The sequence below is a fragment of the Pithys albifrons genome, chromosome 29, assembly GCF_047495875.1.
Source record: "Pithys albifrons albifrons isolate INPA30051 chromosome 29, PitAlb_v1, whole genome shotgun sequence".
Lineage (NCBI taxonomy): Eukaryota > Metazoa > Chordata > Aves > Passeriformes > Thamnophilidae > Pithys > Pithys albifrons.
Window position 1 is genome coordinate 5,711,156 of NC_092486.1, and position 22,750 is coordinate 5,733,905.

Consider the following 22,750-nt stretch of genomic DNA (forward strand, 5'->3'; position numbering starts at 1 on the left):
GGCTGGGAATACTCACCTGCCCTGGAGCCCAGTCCTGTCCCCACCTCAGAGGCAGGTCCAGGAGCCTCCCCAGGGCTCAGCCTGGGGCAGGAGGGAGGTGACACCCCCCCAGTTCCCACCACACTGACAGCCCCAGAGCACCTGCTGTGCTTTCCATCCTGGGAACATTTTGACAGGTCAATCCCAAACCTGCACACTCCACACACGTGAAGTGTTGATTGGAGAGGAAGAAATGGCTCCATTCCAGCAGGGAAGGACTCAGAGGAGCCTGTTCTGAACAGATTGCAGAGCTGAAGGAGCAAACAGAATGCTCAGAAGATGTTCAGTCCTCACAAGCTGCTTCTCTCCCAGGCAAGAAATGCTTCATCCACCTGATCCCATGGAGCCTCTTGGCAGGAATCTCCTTCCCAGCTGAGCCCACCTGTTGCAAAATTCACTCACCCATCAACAGACAGGAATTCTTAAATTAGACAGAATGGCTTCAGTTGAAGGAACGATCGAGGACAAGGCTCAGAGATGGGAGCGAGTCAAGCCCCTCTCAGGCTCCACCAACGAACTCCACAGGATTTCACTGGCTTTGTTAGAGCACAAACTCACCCACGGGCTGCTGGGACTGAAGGCAGCATTTTGCTGTGCAGCTCCCTGGCTTTTCCTTCCAAACCTCCTCCATGTTTTCCATAACAATGTTCCAAGTGCATCTCCTGTTTTATAGACCAGCTGATTTACCCACAGCTGCACATGGCCCATTCCACCACTGAAATACAGACCCCTCTCAAGGTTTACAGTGCAAAGGAAGTTAAAGTGATGGCCTAAATAAACTGAAATCCACCTTTCAAACATCCCCTTCCAGGTTTACTGCTGACCAGGCTCCTGTGCCACCAGAAATACAGCAGCATTTTAAATAAACTGAACAATGTCAAAGTGGTTTTCACTGCCTTTTATCTCACTGGCTCCTAACCCCTTATTTCCTGAAGATATCCAAGAGAGAAAGCTCTCATACATCTGTTTCCATGGGGCAATTTTCAGGCAAGACTTGAGGAGATTTTGGCCATCATTGACTCCCACAGGAGGTTTTGGGCCAGAGGTGCCTCCACTGCTGCTCTGGGGTCACTCCTTTGCAATCCTGCAAAGGGCACAATAACAACTTTTAGGACAAAACTGAACTCAGAACTGGGACTCTCTCACTCCTGGAAGTTCAGAGAATCCAAGTGGGAATTCGTGCCCTGAGCACCCTCCATCCAAAGTCAGTTTAGTGGCAACTCTGCCACAAAATACAGTGACTGTCCCTGAGGGTCATAAGAAGCATTTTCATAAATTATTACTCTCTGCTGACACTGCCTTGGCCAAGAGCTGGGACTGAGCTCAGCACTTCCTCCAAAGGTCTGTTCCTCCTCCAGTTCTTCCTGTGACATGACAACAAATTCTGAGGGTCAGGGTGAGCTTCCAGGAACTCCTCAGCAAGAAGTAAAACCTGAGTTAAATCAGAACTGGCTGCACAAACACTGAATATAAAACGACTGCCCAAGGGCTGTGTTTGCACAAAGATAAACCAAACCAAGGTGACCCACTGCATGTGATACCAGCTCATCTCTCGCTGCCCTTGCCCTCCCTAAGGGGTTCTGTGGCCTCTTGGCTGTTGCAGTGACCAGTGGGAGGCAATTCCTCCAAGATGAGCCTCAGGTGACCACCACTGTCCTGTACTTTGCTGCCTCTGCATTCACTCGTCTGGAGGACACTGCTGAGGTCAGTTTTGATCTGGAACTGCACCCTGAGCCAGGTTTAAGTGCCCCCTGCACTGAGTTGGGTTAAGGACAAGTTGTCCAAGTGTTCCAGCAAAGTGGGCAGTGAATCCCTGCAGGGCATCAGGCCCAACACTCGGCCTTTATGGCAGGAAAGGGCTTTGAGCTCCCTGTGCAACTTCAGATGGAGACACAAAGGAGTCCTGCAAAGTTAGAAGAGCCTCCCCAAGCTTTGCTGTGTCCCCACCCCATCCTTAGTTGGTGGCCCGAGGGCACATCCCACCATGAGGGGGATGTGACAGCAGGGTCAGCCTCATTCTGGCTCTGCCCTCCAAGGTCAGGCAGCTCCTCCTTGGAGTGACTCTCCACAGTGTCCTGGAAGGCTGAGCATGAGCACAAAGCCACACAAAGCCACACAAAGCCACACAAAGCCACACAAAGCCACACAAAGCCTGGCCATGGGAGTGTCCTGACTCCTCTGAAGCACCAACTTCTGAGCTGCCAGTGCCTCTCAGAACTTTGACTTTCAGGTTCCCTCTGTAGTGGCCTCTTCAAGGGCCCTTGGCAAGGCCTTTCATCCAAGTCACAGTCACATCTCCTTTCGTGGGGGGCTTTGAACACACTCTTGTAAGGGCAGGCAAAGCTCAGTTGAGGCCCATGACTCTGTTTCCTTTATTGTGGCTTTGACAGCAGCACAGCACCCAGTTTGTCAGGCAGGTCAGGAGGTCAAGAAGAAGGTGCAAGACAAACCCACCACCTCCCTGAGACAGAAATTAGTGCTCACAAAGGTGCACGGGGGAAAGAAAATGGTGTAGGATAAAACTGGCTCCACTGATGCCAAGGGCTGCTGTGACTTCCTCCTGCACCAGGCCCACTACTCAAGTACTCAAAATGTCCAAATTCCCCTTAGATCTGATAAAACATTCAGGTTTACAAGACTTAGGGATGGTTTTGGAAGCATTTCCACACATCTACAATGTTGACATTCTACTCCAGAAAGGGGGGACAGGTGAGATTCCACTTGGTCAAAGGAACTTCCATTAAAGCTCCACTCTAAAAACCAAACCAAGCTGAAGGTGACTCCCAATCTACAAACCCCATGCAGGACACAATTAATAAAGCTGAGTTTGGAGGGGCTTTTAAAGACATCTAAACATTTACACTAAACTGTGCAGCAATTCACAAGTTGTTTTTTGAGGGGTTGAAGCTTGTTTGCTTGTTTTTAAAAACATTTGTAGAAAACTTGTAAACTGTTGGAAATTTCAGTACCCAGGTCCTGTTTGCCATCATCTCCACCTCGTGAGGGGCATCCAAGCCCCTCCCTCTCGTGTTAAAGCTCTTCATGCCCAGGAGGAGAGGGAGGTGAAGCAAATCTGGGGCCTGTGGAGGGGCTGTCAGGGGGGCAGGACAGAGGGAACTCCTGGAGTGCACTGGGGAGCCTGAAATCCCAGTCCTGCTCTCTGTCCCCCCCTGCTCTGCTCTGGCTGCCCAGCACTGAGACTGATGCTCAGCTCAGTATTTCCTCCTGGCTCAGCTCAGGCCCTTGATCTCCTCAGCTCAGGACAGTCTCAAACACAACAGGCAATTTCAGCATCACAGGCTACACAGAAAACCCCCAAACATGCAAAAAATGTATTCATGCCTATCTTGTACTCCTTAATTCTGCATTATCATGAAACAATATTGAAATGGATCCTCAGCCAGAGGGAAATGGGGATAAATTATTGACAGTGTTTGTTAATTTTCCCTGAAGTTGCTCAGCAACTTCCAAATTCGTTCAGAAGGAATGAGGTTCCCAAGGCTGCTGTAGCTCCCAGCACCTTTAATGTACATTGTGAAGAAAAAAGTAAATATTACATCTCAGCAGCATCCTGTTAGTGCTGCAATAACCTGCAGGAAAGCAGAGACGAAGAATTAACTCTTCAGAGAGAAGAGAATCAGTGGCACCACAGAGCCTGGTACTGCCATGTCCAAAGCAAACCCACCACAGGTTCCCTGAGCTCCCAGCAAAGGAAAAACGTGTCCATTCTCTGAGACAGCAGGAGCTTTAAGGCTGCTGGGACTTGGGCAGCACATTTCCTCAGGAGCTGCTCCCAAAGAGGACAGAACTGCAATTCTAAGTAAAGAAATGGAGAGGAAATTCAGTCTCAAATGGAAGGTGTTTGCAGGCACCCAGTCCCAAAGTCTCCCAACACAAAGGTCTCCACAGTTTGTCCCAACACACCCCATGACACCCTCTCTCCATCTCCCACTCCACTGTTTATGAGCAGACAACTCACAGCCTAAACCCCAAGCATTTAACCCTTTGTTTAACTGAATCCCTCACACACACAGATCCTCAAAGCCTCTCTGGCCCTGCCTGCTCTCTGTGGCTGTGCAGGTGAGTGTGCACAGCAGACACAAACCCTCTCCCAGCCCTGGGAAAGCCTCAGGGAACTGCTCGAGGCATCCAGGGCACACAGTGCCACCCCCACGAGTGCCAGGGGCACATCTCTGCTGCAGCTGCACTCTCTCAGCTCTTGGGTAACACACAGACCCTGCTGGACATGCTGAACTTGGTTCTGGGCAGTTCAGGAGCCTCTCCCAAGTCCTGGGAAGTTCCCAAAGCAGAACAGGAAGGTTTGATCCACAACCAACCACCCACTTGTGCAGTGAGCCATCCAAGCTCCTCTAATGTGATTAGGCCCACTCTCTGTTTGCCACCAGCTCTGCAAACCCACAGCATCTCCTCCTGCTCCCACACACATCTGGTCACCAGCCCTTCCCTTCCCAAATCAGCTTTGGAGAGCAAAGTGAAGTTTCTCAGCCTTGGGCTTCTGTATTTATTTTCCAGCCCTCTCTGCACTTCAGCTGCCTCCAGATCCCATTAAGTGTGGCTGTTCCACATCTGGCTGTGCCCTGGGGGTGTAACAAATGCTCCAGGGGGATCAGCAGTGCCCAGCCCTCTGTTTGGCACTGAAGGATGAGCACAGTGAGCCCAGGGCAGCTCAGTGAGTCCCCGACTGCCGTGGCAGTTCTGGGGTGGGCAGGTGCTCTGGGCTCTCCTTTTCAGAGCAACCCACTGATTTTCACAGTCAAATCTGTATGGTGGTGTCATCAATATTGCCCAAAAGTCAGGGTTGAAGGTCCTGGACACACAATTCAGCTCTTCAGCTTCCCTGCACACAACCCCCTGAGAGCCCTGGGCTGTGGTGGCACCTGAGCAGCCTCACAGACTGGCAGGGGCACAGCAGCTCCCCCCAAACTCCAGGCAGTGTCCCCCGAGCCCAGCCCAGCCCAGCCCAGCCCAGCCCAGCCCAGTGTCCTGGCTGCAGGTGCTGCTCAGAGAGCAAGGACCCCTCAAGGCTCTCAGGAGGGGCAGAAGCCTCGTGCCAACCCCCCTGCCCTGAGCCTTGGGCAGCCCTGTGAGCTCAGGGCTGTCCTCAGGCACTTCTGTGCTCTGCATCACCCACACTCACAGCCCTGGAGGGCTTTACCAGCTCTCAGGCCTCCTGCCCTCTCTGGCTGAGCTGGTGCCACGTTCAAGCAGCCCCAGCTCCCCACAGGTCCTGCTGGACTCTGTTGTTCCTTCCAAGAGCAAGATGTGACTATTTTTTATGCTTCCTCTGTGTGTGGCTTCAGGCAACCCATTCTCCTTCTGTCTGCCCATCTGGGAGTGTGAGGGAGCCTCTCCCTTCCCCCAGAGACAGATGCTCAGAGAACCCAAGGGTGGGAGCCCCCCCTGCCCGGGCAGCCCAGGAGCCCTTGCCCCCTGTCAGAGGGCTGGTGGAGCAGCAGGCAGGAGGTTGGCCATGGCACATGCCAGCCTGCCCTGAGGCCACCTGAGGCAGCTGCAGCTGCTCTGGAGCCACTGCAGGAGCATTCCCAGAGCTCAGGGCTCCAGGCACCCCCAGCACTGCTCAGTTTGATGGAGCTGCTGCCTCATCAGCAGGGGCTGCACGTCTGGGCTTGGTAACGATCCCCCCATCACCTGCCTCCCCCTCCTCACCACTGAGAGCTTGGGGAGTTCTCAGCTGGAGCCAAACCCAACACAATTCACCCATATCAGTGTCCCCAAACTCTCCTGCAACGCAGCAACCACACCACAGGCTCCAGCCCAAGCCTGGTGGGTACCAACCCAGTCTGGTTTCCAGGAATACAACATTCCCAGGCAAAGGCTTCCCTGCAGCCCAGCCCCCACTTGCTGTGCTCTCCAGGACTCTGGGAACACTTCCCTCTGAGAGCAGCTGCCATATGGGTGTGTAGGCTCCCTTAGCACATGCTGACAGTTAGCAAGACACACAAAAAATTCCAAGTCTTGGCAAGCCTGGAAAGTTTCTCTATTGATTATGTCATGTTGCATCCTGTGGTGCTTTAACTTTTGAGGATTCAGTGCTGGGAAAGACAGAAAGAAACTCAGAGAAGCAGAGGAAGGATGGAGGGGGCTCCTGAAGGAGGGCACAGGGAGCAGCAGGAGCTGTGGCAGAGGGCATCGTGCCAGCTTCCCCTGCCAAGGGTGGCAAAGGCCCTTCTCGGAGCAGACGTTCCATTACTCACACATCTCTGACTGCCCAAACTGATCCTGAAGCACTTTGGCATGTCCCAAGGGTCATTAGAGATGACTTCCTCCCTGCATTAATAATGAAAGGCTTCTTAACCGAAATTAAACTGGAATGGCTTAACAGCATTTCAAAATTGAGAAATTATAAGAGCTCATTTCTTATTCCCCTCCTGCCCATACAATTAGCAATGGGGGAAAACATCAAGGTTTTCTCTCTGAAGTGCTGAAGAATCTTCAGAACTTTTACAGGAGCCAGAAAAGAACAGACTCCCCTCTCCAGTTAAAGGTTCTGACCCACCTTCAGGGAGCAAAGCAAACCCAGGAATGGGGCTGTGTTTCCCAGGTGGAAAATTCCTGTTATGGGGAGGAACAGGATCCTCCTCTGCTCTCATCCCAGGGGAATGGTCCACTGAACTCCTTGGCAGTGGGAGGAGCAGCCGGTGCTGTCCCTGACCCCACACGCCAGAGCTCCAGTCACACCCACAGTGAGGAGCAGCAGGAGCTCTGGGCTCCTGGAGAACCACCACCTGCACCTGCACCATGGCCATGGGCTCCAGAGCCAACAGAGAGGGGCAAGAACAGCCCTGGCCAAGCCAATTTGCAGGACACAGCCTGAGTTTGGGGGTCTGGAGCTCCCAGGGAAAGCTCCCCAGTGCTGGAAGGGTTTCTGAAACATGGGTTAGGCTTTTTTGTTGGGATAATATCCCAAGGCCACAGCTGCTTTTTCTGGGAGAGTCCTGTGTCCTGCACCTCAGCCCAAGAACTCTTGGAATATGAATTGGGAATTCCTGGGGAGGGAAGGCAGCAGCCAAACAGGGAGCAGCTGCTGCAGCAAGGCAGGCCAGACTCTGCTCTGCACCAGCTCAAGGCCTTCCATCTGTGTTTGACTCACCAGCAAAAGCCAATCCCTGCCAAGCCCAGGAGGACTCAGATGCCACCCCAGGGATGTGTGAGGAGCAGAGCTTCCCTCCTCCCCAGGGAGCACCCAGCTCTGCCCCACAATGTTCTCCCATGGCTCCTGTTCCACTGGAACAGCACAATGCACAGCAAAGTGTCACCTGAGAGCTGTGACAACAGCACAGCCACAGAAAGGCTTGTCCCTCCTGCCTCTCTCTTAAACACCGGGAGCAAAATTACAGCCTAAAACCAGCCCTTCCACATAAAAACAAAACCTGATCAGGAAAGAATCCAACCCCCTCCTGCCTGACCATCCCCTGCTGTTCCTGGGGAACAAAATGCCACAAGAAATCAGCACTTGGAGGTGTTAATGATCTTGTGACAGGATCACAGTGTGGCAGCAGGAACCAAAGGACCACCTGGATGTGGGACAGGCACGTGCAGCCTCCCAACCAGACCTGCCCTGCAGGCAACGACCTGAGCAGCCAACACGTTCCTCTCTGCTCCAAACAAACGGGGTGATGTGAGGGGGTGGGTGTGTGTGAATGTCCCCTGGATGGGAAGGGGCTCAGAGCTGAGGCTGCCAGTCCATACCCGGGACTGGGATCAGAGCTGAGACTGCCAGTCCATACCCAGGACTGGGATCAGAGCTGAGGCTGCCAGTCCATACCCAGGACTGGGATCAGAGCTGAGGCTGCCAGTCCATACCCGGGACTGGGATCAGAGCTGAGGCTGCCAGTCCATACCCAGGACTGGGCTCAGAGATGAGGCTGCCAGTCCATACCCAGGACTGGGATCAGAGCTGAGGCTGCCAGTCCATACCTGGGACTGGGATCAGAGCTGAGACTGCCAGTCCATACCCAGGACTGGGCTCAGAGCTGAGACTCCCACAGGACTGTGCACTTGGACACGTCACACCTGAAGGGCTCCCAGGGGCAGGTTCAGAGGGTGCTGAGCTCCCCCTGGTTCCATCTCAGTGCATCTCAGTGCAGGTCTGTGGTTGTGAAGAGGCACTTCAAAGCCCTGGGTGAGATTGGTGTCCCTGCACTAAAGGAATGGTTAAAACTACAAAGGCTCAACCCAAAGTTGCCCCAATACTTTAGGAAACCAGCTGGAGACTCGCTGATCAAACAGCACCAGGGAACAATGCACTGCTCTGCTCCTCAAATCAAGCTGAGAACCTCTCAGCCACCTTTGCAGGAATCAATTCCAGGGAAAGGATTTGAAGATCAAGGAACACTCTCACATCTGAAGATGGGGACCAATGACCCTTTCCAGCTTTGATGAAAGAGCAAAGGGGAGGCCTCGCTGGCTCTTGGAAGGGGCTGTGAACAGACACCCTTTCTTAGGCTGGACAAGCAGGAGGCACCTTGCAGAGCACATTTCCAGGATGGCTTCAGAAACCTTCTGCAAAGCCCATGGCAAGAACCTCAGCCCTCAGAGACAACCAGCTGGAGCCTGCAAATCTCCTCCTGCTGCACTTCTGGCCCTCTCACAGACAAGCCTTTGGCCAGCAAGTTCCCCCCTCCCCGATGCTCAGCTGGGTCTCACCCCCAGCCCTGCCCTGCTGCTTCTCCCCCAGCAAACCAACATCTTTTGATGGGGTCAGTTGTTTCTCTTCCTTGGGACAGTGTTAACTGAGATGTAAGGAAATAAATGTTGATTTAAGCAGCACAAACTCCCTTCTATTCTTCTGCATCAATAATTCTGGGATAAACTGAGCTTCTCTGCCTGGTTAAGTCAAATTTTAGTCATAACCCAGAAATACAAAATTTCTTCAAGCTGATTAAAATTGAAAGCAGCCTGGCAGGTGTATTTTCCTGACACAGAGTTCTTGGGCAGAGTATTTCACAGGGATGCAATTATTCCAGCCATTCACCACAGAACCACAAATCCAACCTCCACAAAGTATCACAACACAAACCCCACCAAATCCAGCTGATATTAAACATCAGCAGGGCTCTATTATCAGGTTCTGTATCTGAACATGGTAATAGCAGCTATTTCTCTTTTATATTAAAGCTGCATCTCTGGAAGAGAATTTCTTCCCTCAGCAACACTGGCAAATGTTAAATACCTGGAATATTTCAGTCCCACATACATTATGGATGAGATTATGATCAGCTCAACAATAACGGGAAAAACAGGGAGCGACAGGAGATTTGCTTTGGGAAAGATTTCCTGGTGTTCTCAGAGAAAAAGCACAAAATAGATATGGAAAAAAATACTTGGAATAACATGTGAAGTCACCTCCCACTGGGATGCAAGAACCTGATCTGATACTCCTGAAAAAATGGAGTTCTGCACAAAAACATTAAAGTGACCCCTGGTTTGAGTACCCATGACCAGCACCACGAAACCACAACCTCGGGTGCCACATGCACGTTGTGTGAGCCCTTCCAGGGGTGGTGACTCCAACACTGTGCCAGGGCTGGACCCTCACCCTGTGCCAGGGCTGGACACCCCACCCTGTACCAGGACTGGACACCCCCCTGTGCCAGGACTGGACACCCCACCCTGCACCAGGACTGGACACCCTTCCCTGTGCCAGGGCTGGACCCTCACCCTGTGCCAGAGCTGGACACCCCTCCCTGCACCAGGACTGGACACCCCCCTGTGCCAGGGCTGGACACCCCACCCTGCACCAGGACTGGACCCTCACCCTGTGCCAGGGCTGGACCCTCACCCTGCACCAGGGCTGGACACTCCCCCTGTGCCAGGGCTGGACCCTCACCCTGTGCCAGGCCTGGACACTCCCCCTCTGTGCCAGGTCTGGACACCCCCCTGTGCCAGGGCTGGACACCCCCCCCTGTACCAGGGCTGGACACCCCCCTGTGCCAGGGCTGGACCCTCACCCTGTGCCAGGGCTGGACCTTCACTCTGCACCAGGACTGGACACTCCCCCTGTGCCAGGACTGGACACCCCCCTGTGCCAGGCCTGGACACCCCTCCCTGTGCCAGGGCTGGACCCTCACCCTGTGCCAGGGCTGGACACCCCCCTGTGCCAGGGCTGGACCCTCACCCTGTGCCAGGGCTGGACACTCCCCCTCTGTGCCAGGGCTGGACACCCCCCTGTGCCAGGGCTGGACCCTCACCCTGTGCCAGGGCTGGACACCCCCCTGTGCCAGGGCTGGACCCTCACCCTGTGCCAGGCCTGGACACCCCCCTGTGCCAGGGCTGGGCAGCTTTAGGAACCTGCAGGTCTGCACGAATCCCACTGAGGCCAGAAGGAAGGAATTTCAGGTAGCACCAGAGTTCTGGAAGATGCCCCTTTCAGGGATTCTGCCCTATTTATGCCCTCCTGGAGGATGGTCCTTGCTCTCACCACAAGCAGGGCCTGACTTTTCACACCCTCAGCTCATTCCCACAGTGCAGCCCCAGCACCTGCTCTGCAATCCAGAGTTGGTTTTCCACAGAAAACCTCCAAGCTCAGGGATACACTTTGCTCAGATCACTGACAGTCCCAGGGGACAAGCCTTGCTCATCCATGAAGTGGTTGGATTTAAAACAGTGCATCTGTTACCATCAAATCCCAGAACACCCTGAGTTGGAGGGACCCACAGGGGTCATCAGTGGGAAATGTCACAGGTGATCTCAAAAGCCCAGAGGTCAGAGGATCTTTACCAATATTGCTGAAAAGGGTAATTATTGAAAAACAGACTCAATGTGAGCCATTCTTTGTGATATAATCTCAATTTTTTCAATGGAAAAGCACCTCTAAGCACTCTAGTGAGGTATCAGAAGAGGAAATTGTTCCATCCCACACAGGACACCACAAAGCAGCCAAAACTCTTCCCAGTTTCTCATCCAAGTGCTGGTTTGGGCAAAGGTGGGGTTTAACCCTGCCTGGATGTATTTCCTGACCTTTGGGCCACCTTTGGATAGTGTGGCAAGAAGGTAAAGCCCCCCAGGGTGCCCCCAGCCCCAGTGGCAGCTCTGCCTGGAGAGGCCAGGACACCTCATTGCCCACGTTTCCTCCCTGAGAAACATTGAAAGGCCTCTGTAAACTCATTACTGAGCACAAACTACACAAGTTGAGACTCCCCCAAGAATGTTCAGCTTAAAGTTTGCCTCAAAGTAAAAGCCAATAATGAAAATCATTTCAAAGGGAGCCCAAAACATTTGATGGGCACAATAAAAACTGCCCAGAAAAGAGCTGTTGACATTTCTTTATGATTCTTTCAGAGCTAAACTTGCAATAGCCATTGATTTGTTGTTTTTCCCCAAGTATATATCCATTATTTAATGCAACCCAACAGTTCATAAACCAACTTTCTTGTGCTTCTGAAATATTGATGGGTTTAGAAGGTTGAAAACGCCACTGAAAACCTCAATTCTGTACAAGAAGCCCAAAATGTTGCAGCTTCATCTATAAAAAGGAAAAAAAAGAAATCTTTTTCTTAATTGGTGCTCTTTATGGGTTTTAAAAGCTGATGTTCATTGAGCTTCACTTCTCCCTAAAACCCTCATAATTTCCTTGTTTAAAAAGGACTTCTTGTCCTTTCCAAAACTTTCTTTCTGCTACTTCAGCAATTATCACATTAAGCCTTTTTCATTTAGTAACATCACTCCTGCTATGGCCAAAAATCCATTACTCAGAGAATACACTGAGGAAATTTGGTGCAAACAAGTCTCCAATAATCCCCACACACAAGTTGTCAGCTTACACTCTGCATCTAAAAGGCTTTTGGAATATTTACATATTTTCACAGGAATAGAGATGTTTTTGTGGGGAGAAATTCAGCTGTGCTGCTGTTTACACCAACACAACCACTAATATTCTGATATAAATATTCAAGTCCAATATAAATATTCATAGCCAGGGCTGCAGCTTTGCCTCCCCTCCCTCCAAACAGGAGATCCACAGAGGGAGGGCAGAGGTACATCAGAGACCTTGGGCTCTCCTGACACCCCAACCTCCCCCAACCTGCTCCCAGGGCACTTGGGAGCCCCTGAACAAGGGGCTCATGATATTAAAATACAAGATATTTGAAGTGGAAGACAATCTCCACCCCCTGGCACTGCCAACCAGCATTTCTTGCAGGGTTTCTGCACAGTTTGAGAGGGAGATCAGGCAGAGAACACCCCAACATTCCTTGTGCTGTTGGTGCAGCCAAGAGGTGACACTTGTGGTGTTGGCCAAGGTGCTCCTCACAGGGATCTCCTGAGGCAACTGAGGCCCAGGGGCTGGAGAGGCAGAACCACAGGGAAAGCACTTCAGATGTGGTGGATTCAGGCTGTGAATTAAAAAAGTTCACATAATAATGAGGCTCCAGTTGCATTTCCCCTCCCCAGCTGCATTTCCCCTCCCCAGTGCAGCAGCTGGGGCACCAAGGGGTCCTGAGCCCCTGGGGCAGAGCAGCTGGTGGATCCTGCCCTGCCCTTGCCCCTGCCCCTGCCCCTGCCCTGGCTGCAGTGCCACCCCTGGGCAGGGCAGTGCCACCCCTGGGCAGGGCAGTGCCAACACCTGGGCAGGGCAGTGCCAACACCTGCTGACCTCCACAGCAAGTGAAACAACAGCTGCAAACACGACTTTGCATTAAAGAGCCAGTTCCCCCCACACCCCAGGCCTGACCCTGAGATGTGCCCTCTGTGCTGCCCACCCCCCAGTGGGCACAGGGGCAGGGGCACAAGCCACAGAACATGCACCCACAGTGTCTACGTGGCCCTGCCCCATGGAAGGTGCAACTGGGGGATTTTGATGTCCCTTCCAGCCCAAACCATTGGGGGATTCTGTAAGGGGTGAATCACCATCCCTGAGAGGTTCAACCAACCAGCAGATCTTCATGACCTGGCTCATGGGCAGGGTGGGACGTGGGTGAAGGTTGTTGAGCTTGGAGGTCTTTTCCAGCTGTCATGACTCTCTGCCAAGGTCCCTGCTGTGGGGAAGTCTCACATCCCTCCTCAGCCCTCCCAAGGCACAACCAGTGTCAAGGTCTCTGCTTTCCAGTTGCTGTCAGCCCCCTCTCAGCTTTCCTCCCAGATTCCTCCTCTTACTTTCCTCCCCCAAACAGGCTGCAGCCCAGCACAGCTCATTGCAATTCAGATGTGTTATTTATATATTTCCTGCACTTATTAAGCTGCCATGGCACAGACAGGAGCTCCCTGATCTAACTCAGGGCTGCAGAGCTCAAAGCTGAAACCTTAGCAAGGTGTTCACACCAACCACACTCTGCAGCTCTAACAAGCACCCCCTTATCATCCCCATCAGTTAATTTAACTGGGAACCTTCACAGGCTGCAGCACAGCCTTGTGTGAGTTCATCTCCCTCTCTATTGCCCTGAGCTGGGATTGCCATTATTTCTCACAGCAGCTCACCCAAACCTGCTCCCCAAAACCTGCTTCACAAGGGCCTGGAGGGACAGGCCACAGGGCAGGGCTGGGTGGGATACAGGGAGGGAACTGTTGGCTGTGAGGGTGGGGAGGGACTGGGATGGAATTGCCAGAGCAGCTGTGGCTGCCCCAGCCCTGGGAGTGTCCAAGGCCAGGCTGGAGCCACCTGGGACAGTGGGAGGTGTCCCTGCCCATGGCAGGGGTGGAATGAGATGATCTTTAAGGTTCCTTCTGAGCCACAGCAGTCCATGATTCCATGACTTGGTGCTTGCAGGGGCAGCAGAGGAGGGGAGGCTGATGGGTGGACACACTCAGGGGTGTCCTGCTCCTTCCCAAGCCCTGGGAAACGAGTCTTCAGTGAAGATGCACAAACGAGGGGCAGGTTCAGCTCCAGACTAAACCACAGATGGGACCAACCAGGTCTGGCCACAGCCTGAGCTGCACTGGCAGCCCCTGAGACTTGGGCTGTGAGGAAGGAACTGTAAATCAGTCCCCAGGCACTTGCAGATAAACCCTAAACTAATTAATATCCGAATTATTGATGCACAGCAAATATTTTGCCACGAATTTATCTGAAACTCTGTCACCACTTCACATTTTCCAGCATTGATTTATAAATCATTGAACAAACAGGGGCACATCCAATAAATACTTTATGAGTGTTTGCCAACCATTTATCCTACATAATATGATATAAATACATTGCAAATACCACAATGTTTGAGGAGACTGTTTATAAATTACAACTTGCATGCCATCAACTACAGTTTATAGGAATGTTCCTTTCCAATACAAGGAATTTCAAAGGGATCTTCCAACCCAGGCCACTTTATGATTTGGTGACAAGATGTATTTTGCTCTAAATAATTGCTATATATATTTTTTCTCCCAGCAGAACACTGACATCACTGTACATATTAACCTGCCCTCTCTTTCAACTCCAAATCCCAAAAGGATTTTGGAAGCAAATGCTTCCCCTCCCCTCCTCCCTCAGCTCTCCAGATCTCTGGTTCCTGCTGTTCTGAGCACACCCTTTTAGCAAGGAGAGCCCTTCAGAGCACTGGGGAGCCCAAGGCACTGATTGAAAGTCACGAGCTGCTGGAGGTTTTGCCTTATCAGCTTGATTTTCCTTTGCCTTTTTAACACCCCCAATATCACTGGGGGTGCCAGGGGAGGGGGCACACACAGAAGGCACCTTTGACTTTGTTATTTATTTGTGTTTCACTGGAACCAGAAGTTATCCTGAGACCAAGGTGTGAAGGGCTGGGCTCGAGGTCCTGCAGAGCTCCAGTGAACAGCCAGGAAGGAATTAACAGTGGATTCCCAGTGGATTCCCAGTGGATTCCCAGGTGGATTCCCAGGCGGGTTCCCAGTGGATTCCCAGTGCATTCCCAGGTGCATTCCCAGTGCATTCCCAGGCGGGTTTCCAGTGCATTCCCAGTGGATTCCCAGTGGATTCCCAGGCGGGTTCCCAGTGCATTCCCAGTGCATTCCCAGTGGATTCCCAGTGCATTCCCAGTGCATTCCCAGTGCATTCCCAAGGTCCCACAGTGCAGCAGCAGCAGAGGCAGCACCCCCTGACCCCACATGGTGAGGCTGCAGGTCCCCTGAGCCCCTGCCTTGAGCTGCCCAAAGGCCACACTCCCCCAGGGACCATCCCACACTCTGCTCAGCGTTCCCAGGACTGTCCCAGGGGCAGGACCTGCTGGCACCTGCTGCCTGCCCAGGGGCAGCTGAGCCCCTGCACCTCACCTGGGAACTCCTGAGTTACTCAAACCTGCCTTGCAGATGGACAATGTTTCAGCTGCTCCGGGGTTGGGAAGGACCCTCTCCCTTTCCTGCCCAACTTTGGATAATTCCTAGAGAAAATAAAGACAGAAATTACTAAGCAAAGAATGAGGGAGTTTGGCAGCTTATTTGTAGCTACATAGAAAAATTGTCTTACCTGCAGTTCAATGCTATAACATTTGGATATATTTTTAAGCTGAAGTTGTAATTTAATCATAGGAGTCCATGATCCCACACTTGAAAAACAAAATCCAAATATAAAACTCACAACAAAAGACTGGAGATCAACACATTAGTCTTGTCCTTTAGCATTACATTTGAAGAGCAAGTTTTATATCAAATTTCTTTGGCTTTAATTGCAGCCAGGACAGTCTGAGCTTCAATTTTTGTTGAATCCAGAGTCCCAGCTCAGCTTGTCTGGAGCCCTTTTGCTGTGATCCCATTAGCTCAGAACATGCTCCAGTGGCTTCTGCTTTGATCCAGAGCGATCCAGGACACAAAGATTTGGCTTCTCAGGACCTGGAGCACTTAAGGAAGGAAGAACTTCTTGCCTTCAACACATTCTTGGAGCTTTACCTCCTTGATTGTCAAGAACACAACGAAAAGTTGGAGGGTTCTTGCCCAAACTGGCATCAGTGTAGAAATAAAAGAAATGCAGCACCACTTGAGGCAGCCAAAGAGGAATTCACCAGCAGACTGTGCCCACAGGGCACTGCTTTGCTCTCCTCAGGCAGCACAATTCCCACTAATTGCAGAGAAAATCTGTCATCTAATGCCAGTCCCAAGCACCCTCCAAAACAGTGCAAGAATTAAGTAATTTGAAACAAGGAAATGAGAAAGGGCAGATTGTTTAATTTTACCTTCCCTTTCAGTAGCAGAAAGTTGTTTCACCAAGGGTAGGAGGGAAAGTTGCATTAAAGAAGATTATAAATGGAATTAAAAAATAAACAGCTCTTCTGCAGTATCCACATGACCCCAGCAGGAAAACAGGGGGTTCTTTTAGGAAAAGCAAATACAAAGCAATAAATATTTCTGCTTGGCAGTTCCATCTCTGGTTCTGGCAGACACAGAACCACCCTCTGAAAAACTGCCCCAGGGTTATACAAGTCCCTTTACTGACCCTCCCAATAAGGCAGTGCCACTTTCCCCCTCAGGAGCAGGGAATGTGCTCCAGCTGCTGATGGCCACTGAAATGCCTCCTCCTCTGACTGCAGCCCCAGAATCGATGGGAGCTGTTCCATTTGCAGCTCTGCAGGGTTGGGTCAATGGATTAAACTCCATTTGAAGGCAACTCGTGCTTGGAGCAGCTTTTCTGCAGCACTGCCAGGGCTGCCAGAGCTCGAGAGGTCTCACGGAGCTGCTTCAAAACTCAGCACTGAACTTGCACTCTCCTTTCATTTCCTCTCCAATACTTCATTCTAAATACATTGCCCTTGATGGGCCAAGCTGGCTCTGCAAATGCCCATTTCCCTGCCAGCTGCCCAGCCCAGGCTGTGCCAGCCATGCCTCTTCCTCCTGGTCTTTCAGAGAAAACTAAGTCGGTTTTTAGGTGAGAAAGACAGAAGACAAAATAATATTGCAGATGTGACCCAGGCCTCAGCTCTTGCAGAATTCAGTACCTTGTGCCAAGGGTGTTTCTCACAGAATGCCCAAATAAATACCCGAAATAATCATGACATTTTTATGGCCTAAACCCTCACGTTGTATTATTCACCCTCCAGATCAAAACTCCCCCTTGGGTTCTGACCTGAACTGGTGCAGCCTCAGCTCAGGGGTTGCACCTGAAGAACCTGCCTCTGATAAAGAAACACACCCAGCTCTGGATAAAAAAGCAGGTGGTTTCCTTCCCTTCCCTCCCCCAGGCCCAAACCCACCTCTGAAGCTTTTCTTGGACAACACAAACAAATCAATCTGCTCAAACCTCAAAACACTTTCCTGAGCTCCCTCCCAGAGGTGGGTGGAGGTGGAAGAGGACAGAGCACGTCCCCTCCCTGCACGGGGTCATGTGTCACACCCCCAGAGAAACCATTCAAACAGGAGCTTGGCTGTGGCGTCCCAACCACAAAATAACATGTTTATTTTTTCCACCACTTTGTTGTTGTTGTCATTTTATTGATAAAAACTACACAAAAACTAACTGATCATAATAATTAATTAAAAAAAACCCCAAAACAAACCAAAAACAACGTTACACGTTCTCCTGTGTTTTAGAAATTGTGTCAGCCAGTGAGTTTCACTAAATGCTCTTGCTTTAAAAGACCATTTCAAGCACATCACTTCCATTTTGGTTCCCAAAGTCCACGGGTTTTGCTTAAGGAGCCCCACTGGGCTGTGACTCTGAGCTGTTACCCCTTTGCAATATCTCCCCTTTTGTAGAGCCCAAAAGTAATTATAGTGTCAACAATGAAGCACAATGAAGAAAGCAAAAATCAACCCCTCTGGAGTGTACAGCCCGTGTCAAATGTACATGCACCCAAGTTTCCTGGTTTCTGCTGCACCAGTGGCCAATGTCCTTTTGGTTCAACAAGAGCTTTAATGCTCATGTCTCAGGTTTGAGAGATTAACACTCAACTGCTAAAAAAAATAAACCAACCAAAAACCGACCCCCAAAACTGAAAATGAAGAAAATATATAGTTCTCTTTTGTTTAAAAAGAACAAAAATATGAAACCAATCTTTGTAATAAACACTTCCTAAGGAACCATGGCTGACCCCCAGCACCTCCCCAGCCCCTTATGGATTGACCTGTGGTTCTCCTGCCCTGGAACCGTGCAAAGTAGAAAACCCAAATATACAAACAGACCTCGGATCCATCCCTGCTGCACCTAGAGGGAAATCTGGTGTTCTCCCCGTTTGTTTTAACAAGAACTCAGCAATCTCTCTGGAATATTTACACTGAGGAGTCTGGTGGAGAGTTTAAAGCCAAAGAGAATCCTGAAGCGCTCGGGGTGCTCTGGACGCTCCCGACGTGCCGAATCCGCGCTCGCCGCGTCCGTCCCGGGGCTGGGCAGGGCGTTGGCAGCTGCAGAGGAGTGGAGGCCTCGATGGCAGGTCCCCTGGCACGTCCGATGGCAGGTCCCCTGGCACGTCCCCTGTCCGGTCCCCTGGCATGTCCCACGGGATGCCCAGCAGGGCTCAGTTGGGTATCCTCTCGATGTAGATGGCGGGCGCGGCCGAGCGCGCGATGGTGGCGATGAAGCCGTGCTCGCGGCCCAGCTCCAGCGCGCAGGGCTCCGCCGGCTCCCGTGCCAGGCTGTCCAGCCCCTTGGGCACGTGCAGCGGCTTGTGGGCCTGGCAGTACCCCAGCACGGGCTGCTCGTAGCTGTAGTAGGGCAGAGTCTTCATGTGGTGAGGCACCTGCAGGGAGCGAGAGCAGAGAAGGGACGGGTCAGTGCTGGGCTGGGCCATGGCAGGTACCGCGATGCCATGGCGGGTACCGCGATGTCACACCGGGTACCGCGATGTCACACCGGGTACCACAATGTCACACTGGGTACCGCGATGCCATGGCAGGTACTGCGATGTCACACCGGGTACCGCGATGTCACACCGGCTACCACAATGTCACACCGGGTACCACAATGTCACGCTGGGGACCACAATGTCACACCAGGTACCACAATGTCACGCTGGGTACTGCGATGCCACACCGGGTACCACAATGTCACACCGGGTACTGCGATGCCACACCGGGTACCACAATGCCACACCGGGTACCACAATGTCACACTGGGTACCGCGATGTCACACCAGGTACCGCGATGTCACACCGGGTACCGCGATGCCACACCGGGTACCACAATGTCACACCGGGTACCACAATGTCACACTGGGTACCGCGATGCCACACCGGGTACCGCGATGTCACACCGGGTACCGCGATGTCACACCGGGTACCACGATGGCATGTCTGTGCCAGCATGGCCTCGGCCCCACACATGGACATCCCTTGGGGCTGCGGCAACACACACCCTGGGGGCTCCCCTGCAGCACCTGCAGGTGCCTCTGGGACAGGAGTGTTCACACGGACAGGCTGGGAGAGCTGGGCTGTTATTCTGGAGAGGGGAAGGATCCATGGAGACCTCAGAGCCTCTTCCAGGGCCTAAAGGGCTCCCAGAGAGGGACCTGGGACAAGGGATGGAGGGACAGGACCAGGGATAAAGGCTTCCCACAGCCAGAGGGCAGGGTTAGATGGGAAACTGGGAGGGAATTCCTGGCTGTGAGGGTGGGGAGGAGATGGGATGGAATTCCCACAGAAGCTGTGGCTGCCCCATCCCTGGAAGTGTCCAAGGCCAGGTTGGACAGGGCTTGGAACAACCTGGGCTGGTGGGAGGTGTCCCTGCCCATGGCAGGGGGTGAGATGAGATGAACTTTAAAGTCCCGTCCAAACACAACCATTCCATAATTCCATGATCTGTGTCATGGATCCCCATGTGTGGATGGACCTTCCACTGCCCCCTGGTAGTGCTGAGGTTGGAGCAGAGGGAGCTGCTCTGCCTTTCCATGGCTCTTTGTGGGCAGATGTTCAGAGCAGTCCTAAGGGCTGAATTCTGCCTCTTTTGGACAAGGCAGCTCTGAAGAGCAAACCAAGAGCTTTGTGTCACCAGCAGCTTTCAAAAACTGGCCCTTCTTCCCACGCCTGGAAAGGGGCTGAGCATTTCCCCAGAGCTCAGAGCAGCCTGAGCATGGCAAAGGACTGGCAAGCCTGGCATTCAGCACAGCTGGAACACTCTTTACTCCTGCCAGGACAAAGCTGCTTGCCCCAGGTCAGGATTTTCTGGGTTCTTTATCTTCCAAGCTCACCAAGATAAACACTATCAAAGCAGCTCCACTGATGCTGCCAGAGCAGAGCAGATCCACACCTTGTACAAATGCATTTCCAAACCCTGCCAGATCCACCCTGGATCCAGCTCTTCTTTATGTAAATCCTCAGGAACTGCAAGCCCCACACCTTCTTCTTTTTTCCATAAATGTTCTACGCTTGCAAATGTTAATCCTACAACTAAATATGATTTATGGCACAACATCAGATACAGATCTTTGCAGATAATTTTATCATCTGCAAGAGATGAGCTGATCAAGAAGAAAGAAATATGCTCTTAGGGAAAAAACCGTTCACTGCAGGAGAGTTTATTCTAACGCTGCCACAAAACCTGAGCTCATTATAGCTGGAGAAATCCTACCCATAATCCAATCTTGGAACAAATGCCTTTTTATTTGCCAGGCTGAACTTTAAGTGAAGGCTACAGAGCTAATTTCTCACAAAATTTCATTACATGGAGCACCTCATTCAGAAAAGGCACAGGAAACACAAAGGCATTGAGAGCAATGGGGAGGTTTGCAGGGTTTCAGCTCCTCCTGCACTTGGATCCCCAAGGCAGTTTGAGTCCTGCAGAACACCAGAGAGAGCCCAAAATTCTGGCACGAGCTGGAATTCAGCAGAAAACCTCATTTTACATGACAGCTGAGTGGGGAGGGTGCAGAAGAGAAGATGCTGGAGAGAATTTGATGGGCCAAGAGCCTGATCTCCCCTTGGATACAGCAAGAGCTGTGCCAGTCCCTCTCAGGGATGGAGTTTGTCCTCAGCCTTTACAGCAGCTCTTTATGGGTCCATAAAAGCCAAGGACTGTTTGTGTTCTGGAGATGGAGGTCCCTGCTCTGCAGTTCCTCAGCCACCTGAGCCTGTCTGCAAACCCCAAAGAGGAGCCAAAGGGACCTGCCAGCAAAGCAAAGGCAGAGGCAGGAGCAGAACAGGACCCTCTGGTGGTGTCCTGCAGCGTCCCCTCTGCCCCACTTTGCTGCCACCAACCACAGCCCTCTGGGCTACTGAACTCCTTCTGTTCAGTTCTGGAAGGAGCTCAGTTGTACATGAAGACAAGGAGTTGATCATATGGAAACACAACACATGCAAAGCAACCCCCTTTCTCTTGGAGAATCTGTCATAACATCTGACTCAGCTCCTGGCCTCCTGTGCTCCCTCACAGCTCCACTCCATGGCATGGTGGGTGCTCAGGGTGGGACGTGGGATCACACAACCATGGAATGGCTTGGGGTGGAAGGGACCTTAAGGAGCAGCTCAGTGCACCCCCTGCCATGGGGCTGATTCTGGGGAGCTGATTCTGTTGCTCCATCCACTGAGTCAGTGAACTAATCCCTGCTCTGAAGGAATCTCGAGTGGTGACACAAAGCCCTTCCCGCCCCGGGGGCTCCGGAAGCTTTGCTGGGGTTGGGATTAGCTACCAGTGTTGACTTCTCAAGTCCACCCCTCCCTGGAGCTTCCTCCAGGTGGAACAAATGCTGCCTGTGAACAGCCACTCACTTCAAGCAGAGCTTTATTACAAGCCCCATTTACATAATTCCCCAATACAGGGAGAAGACAAAGGATCTTGCAGTGGAAACTTAAGGATGCAAATCCTCCCTTTCGTGGTCCAAGTGCCACTGGAGAGGTTCCCAGCTCAGCAGGTTTGTGAGGCACAGCTACTGCCCCAAAACGAGCTGGAGGAACTGAAGGCACCCAAAACACAACGAGATTCTGGCCTGCATTAAAAAGTTATTTCTCAACATTCCCCTTTGAAAACATAAAAACCCGAAGCATAAATATTCCTGGGGAGTTGAACATTATCTGGTTTCCCACTTGCTGGTAGTTTGCAATCCAGGTAACCTGATGGATGGGGAAATGCTTGCCTGGTTAATGACTACACGATTAAATTACACGCAACTTTAGAACTTGTCCAGATGTAGTGGAAACTCAGAGCTTAAAAATATGGCAGCTATGTTTCCTCATTAGTGCTAATATTTCATCTCAGAACACCATGACTTCACTGGTGAATTAACATCATAGCTGTTGATAAATCAAATTCAGAGTTCATTTTCAAGCCCATCATAATTTCGAGTAGAAATAAGCAAGATGTGCTATGGTGGTGCTGCCATTGGTGGAGCCTCAGAGACACAGGGATTGGGCACAGCAGGCACAGGGAGCTGGGACAAACAACCCCAGTGCAGCTCACTCTGCTGGAAAACCACAGTCCACAGCCCTGGACCAGCCCTGGATCAGCCCTGGAGCAGTCCTGGACCAGCCCTGGACCAGGCCTGGACCAGGCCTGGACCAGCCCTGGACCAGCCCTGGATCAGTCCTGGACCAGCCCTGGACCAGCCCTGGACCAGCCCTGGATCGGTCCTGGACCAGCCCTGGACCAGCCCTGGATCAGTCCTGGACCAGCCCTGGACCAGCCCTGGACCAGCCCTGGATCAGTCCTGGACCAGCCCTGGACCAGCCCTGGATCAGTCCTGGACCAGCCCTGGAGCAGCCCTGGACCAGCCCTGGAGCAGCCCTGGAGCAGCCCTGGAGCAGCCCTGGAGCAGTCCTGGACCAGCCCTGGACCAGCCCTGGATCAGCCCTCTGGACCAGCCCTGGACCAGCCCTCTGGAGCAGCCCTGGATCAGTCCTGGACCAG

At 52.1% G+C, this 22,750-nt stretch overlaps 2 protein-coding genes across 3 annotated transcripts in view; one reads left to right on the plus strand and one right to left on the minus strand.

Annotated features, from left to right (window-relative positions):
* Positions 1-22,750, plus strand: part of LOC139683652 (histone H2A.V-like) — a gene marked incomplete at its 3' end in the record, with an annotated part of 343,651 nt that overhangs the window by 115,622 nt on the left and 205,279 nt on the right. The gene's annotated exons all lie outside the window — the stretch shown is intronic.
* Positions 17,338-22,750, minus strand: part of LRRTM4 (leucine rich repeat transmembrane neuronal 4) — a 113,289-nt gene continuing 107,876 nt past the window's right edge. The window contains exon 3 of one of the 2 annotated variants that reach the window (XM_071579284.1): positions 17,338-18,653. In XM_071579284.1, coding sequence (XP_071435385.1) covers positions 18,432-18,653 — 222 coding nt within the window. In that variant the 3' untranslated portion in view covers positions 17,338-18,431. The remainder of the gene's footprint in view (positions 18,654-22,750) is intronic. The other variant, XM_071579285.1, reaches the window with a different exon arrangement.